Source organism: Musca vetustissima, unplaced genomic scaffold (genome assembly GCF_032173495.1).
Source record: "Musca vetustissima isolate MV318-11 ecotype Yass unplaced genomic scaffold, APGP_CSIRO_Mvet_v1 utg13226, whole genome shotgun sequence".
Classification (NCBI taxonomy): Eukaryota; Metazoa; Arthropoda; class Insecta; order Diptera; family Muscidae; genus Musca; species Musca vetustissima.
In genome coordinates, this window is record NW_026875585.1 from 123,300 (window position 1) to 127,411 (window position 4,112).

General features: G+C 37.0%; 1 protein-coding gene across 1 annotated transcript; it reads right to left on the minus strand.

Moving 5' to 3' along the window:
- Positions 1-554: 554 nt before the first annotated feature.
- Positions 555-1,538, minus strand: LOC133338082 (mitochondrial thiamine pyrophosphate carrier). Its single transcript, XM_061546265.1, has one exon. The coding sequence runs from the start codon at positions 1,536-1,538 to the stop codon at positions 555-557; it is 984 nt and encodes a 327-aa protein (XP_061402249.1).
- Positions 1,539-4,112: the final 2,574 nt, after the last annotated feature.

Sequence of the window (4,112 nt, forward strand, 5' to 3'; positions counted from 1 at the left end):
AAAATATTTTTGATAAACTAAATATTCTCTTTCATTGACCGGCTAAGAAGTTTCCGAACAGCTCACGTATTCAGGGGTCTCTGGTAAATATTTCGAGGTTTTGCAAAGGGAGGAATGAGAGATTTAATATAAAAACAATTTTCAAGGATCCCATGTTGAAGAAAGGAATTACAAAAAATCCAAAAGTCAACTATAACTTCTTTTTTTTAATTCGCTTTATAAAAAGTTGTATTTTTCACATTTTCATAGAACAATAAGTCAGCCCCATATACCCCTATTCTTAAAACCTTAATTCTTAAAACCTTAATTCTTAAAATATAGAGCAATTTTTCCTGTTTTTTTATTTATTTATATATTTGTCTTAAAGTTACATTTCAAGCATCTGAGTAGCATAGTTTTTCTTTTCTAGTTTCTGTGTTTTTGTTTTTAAGTATTTTTTTCAATATCATCTTTCGTCATATATTATTTGTTGTTGTAAGAAGTATAGATTTAATTAATAATTTAACTTAATTACGTAAACGTATAAAGTCAGTATAACAGTTAGGAGAGTATATCTATGAGTCGTCAGATTCCAATTCGGGTACAAAGGTGGCTTTGAAAATATCATATAAACTAAAATAGAGCGCTGTTGTGAGTCCGGATTTAATGAGTGTGGGATTCATGCCTTTGTAAAAGCCCAGGATACCTTCTTCTCGATAGGTCAGCCGTATACATTCACCAATACCGAAACACACTTGATTGCGGCCAAAGGTACGACGGGCATTTTGGAAACCTTGCAGCTGTAGACGTTTCTTAATGAAGTCCAGGGGGTAGACAATGGCCTTGGAGACCACACCGGCCACACCGCCAGTAAACAAATGCACCACCACCGGCAAATGATGATTGGGTGGTTCAGCCATGCTCATAAACAGATCATTGGTCTTGTGATAGAAGGCAAAATTGAAGCCAATCAGAGGGCCAATTTGTATCAGTGTCGTACCGAGACCACGAAACAGACCATAGAACCCCTCAGTTTTGATAATATTTGGAATAATGTGTATCACACTGCTTTTACGATTTGGATCTTGACCCACCACCCGGGTGCGGACCACATCAAATGGCATTGAGATTGTGGTTCCCACGCACCCAGCCACACCACCACTAATAAAATGCCTTGTATTTTTATTTTGATCCAAATATTCGTATTGACGTAGCTTCAAATCGATTTGTTCATAGGACCAGAATTGGAATATCGTATAGAGCATGGTGAGCATTTGGCCGGCATTGTGACCCTTCCAAAAGGCCAAGAGACCTTCTTCTTTGTAGATTAGCTTACTGGCCTGTACCAATGAACGGTATTTGGAGGGATGATCCTCACTCACGGGTTCCAGTTGTAATTGGAATCGTATCTTGAGGACATCAAATGGTTGGGTAATGGTTCGTGTAAAAAATCCTGAGGCTGCTCCCGCCGAAGCCTGTTTCAGTTGGGTCAAAATCGTATGACTTTGAACTGTGGCATGGTGAGGCTGATGATGATTTTCTTTTGGTGTTGTGGACATGTTGGAATATCGGATTTTCCTCGGTCGTTATTGTTGGTGTAGACAAGTCAACGCCCTGGTTTTTAGTATGCCTTGAGTGAATGTGTATGTGTGACCGACGACCACACAGCCAGCCTTCTTTTTCCTTTCTGCTTCTTCTATTACCCTGAGATTCGTTGGGGATGGATGGGAAAAATGTTATTACCACGTAGTTATCTGTAAAGAGAGAGAGAGAGAGGGATGGGGTATAATTTAGTCTCATATAAAACTTTAAGTAATTATGTATGGTGTTCGTTGTTGTTGTTGTTCATTATAATTTGTAGTCAACATTTAGTTAATTGATTTTCTGATTTGTTTATGCCATCCTAATTTTATGGCAATGTCGTTGTGTTAGTCTGTGTATCCCCCCGCCAAAAAAACAACATTTACTATCAATTAAATGTTTATTACACAGTTGGATTTTTTTTGGGGATTGGGGGTTACAAATTACCCAGGTTTCTAACTAAATGTAATTCAAGTTTATCACAATCCCATTAACAGTGAGGATTTATATTTGTGTGACAATGACATCAGAGACTAATTTAATGGATGTTTTATTAACAACAATGGAGGGAAAAAAGAAATTTAATGGTATTTACATTGATAGAGAATTCGGGACAATATTTCTTTTTATTGGGATATATAGATAAAATTAGGAAGGAAGTACGAATGTTTTACTAAGGTCGTGTATAGTTGAATTGTGCGTATTAAAATGGGCTTATAAACTGTCAGATCAATAAAGAACCGTTAAGGTCAGATCAGCGAACTCGGTATCAACATCAACACATGAGAATTGCCGAAATAAGGATATCAGGATAAAACGCCCCCAGTGGAAAAATGTTAACACTAAAAAAGGAAAGACCTCAACCACTGCCCAAGATATAAGGAGTCGTTGGACTTAGGCAACGATAGATGGCAGCCCCAAAAACAGGCAAAAACAGCCGAGGAAGCAGCTAGCCAGAATAGCATGCGAAAGTTACACCGAACAATAGATAGCCTCACAAATAGAAGAAGTGTACCAGGATACCAAGACAAGCAATTAATGATCGTAATGGTAGGCTACTAACAAACAATGATAAACAAACTCAGAGAGGGAGAGAACATTTCTAAGAAAACAGTAACGTCAGAAAAACCACTGAAAATTGCGAAATTTTCAATAGCAGCCCAATGGAAAATACACTTAATATATCGTGCAACCCATAATAAACCAGTAAGGAAAGAAGTAAAGTCGTACGGGGCCGACTATATGATACCCTTCACCACTTTGGGTATATTCAACAGATGAATCTTAACAGACGTCGCATTTTTAAAGGACCAATAAAATGAAATTGGATTCATAGACGTGTCATTCTGCAACCGATACTAAATTTTTCATTTGGTCAGATATAAAAGCTATATCTAAATCTGAACCGATTTCAGGAAACTTAACACACATCATTCTAGACCTAATTCAATACGCTGTGCCAAATTTCGTGCAAATCGGAAGATATATGGGGACTTTGGTGCACCAGTTACATTAAATCGGACAAAAATATATATTGGAGCTATATCTAAATTTGAACCGATTTTCACAAAACTTTGCACACATCATTCTAGACCTAATTCATTACGCTGTGCCAAATTTCGTGCAAATCAAAAGATATATAGGGACTTTGGTGCACCAGTTACATAAAATCGGACGAAAATATATATGGGAGCTATATCTAAATCTGAACCGATTTTCACGAAACTTGGCAGACATAATTATAGACCTTATTCTTTACACTGTGTCAATTTTCGTGCAAATCAAAAGATTTCCAGAGACTTTAGTGGACTATTTACATAAAATCGGGCGAAGCTATATATGGGAGCTATATCTAAATCTGAACCGATTTTGACGAAACTTAACACACATCATTCTAGACCTTATTCATTACGCTGTGCTAAATGTCGTGCAAATCGAAAGATATATAGGGATTTTTGTTCGCCATTTTCCTTAAATCGGACGAAAATATATATGGGAGCTACATCTAAATCTGAACTGATTTTCCCCAATTTCAATATGGTTCGTCCTTGGGCCAAACAAGTGACCTATGCCAAATTTCATCCAAATCGGATCATAAATGCGACCTGTACTTTGTTTACAATTTAACATTTACAGACAGACGGACATGCATAAATCGAATCAGAAAGTGATTCTATGCATATTCTCAAAAGGAACCATGGGTCTATCTCGATTATTTTTGCCTGTTACAAACATATGTACAAAGACATAATACCCTGTACCACAGTGTGGTGAAGGGTATAAAAAGTAAGAGAACAACAAGAGAAGATGGTTTGCCGGCCGAAGCGATAACAGCTGATGGCAGACGGAAGAAACATTAAACAAAAGTGGGTCCCAGAAAGACTCTCAGTACTTTACAACGGGAACTTAAGCCAACCTTAAACGATGAAAAACCAACATACAATATTACAGTAAATTCTGTTGAAAAAAAAAACCTGGTAAAAATACCCAAAATACACCAAAGACTGGGTGGCTCCGTTATATGGGAGCTATCGTAAAAACTTGACGAATAT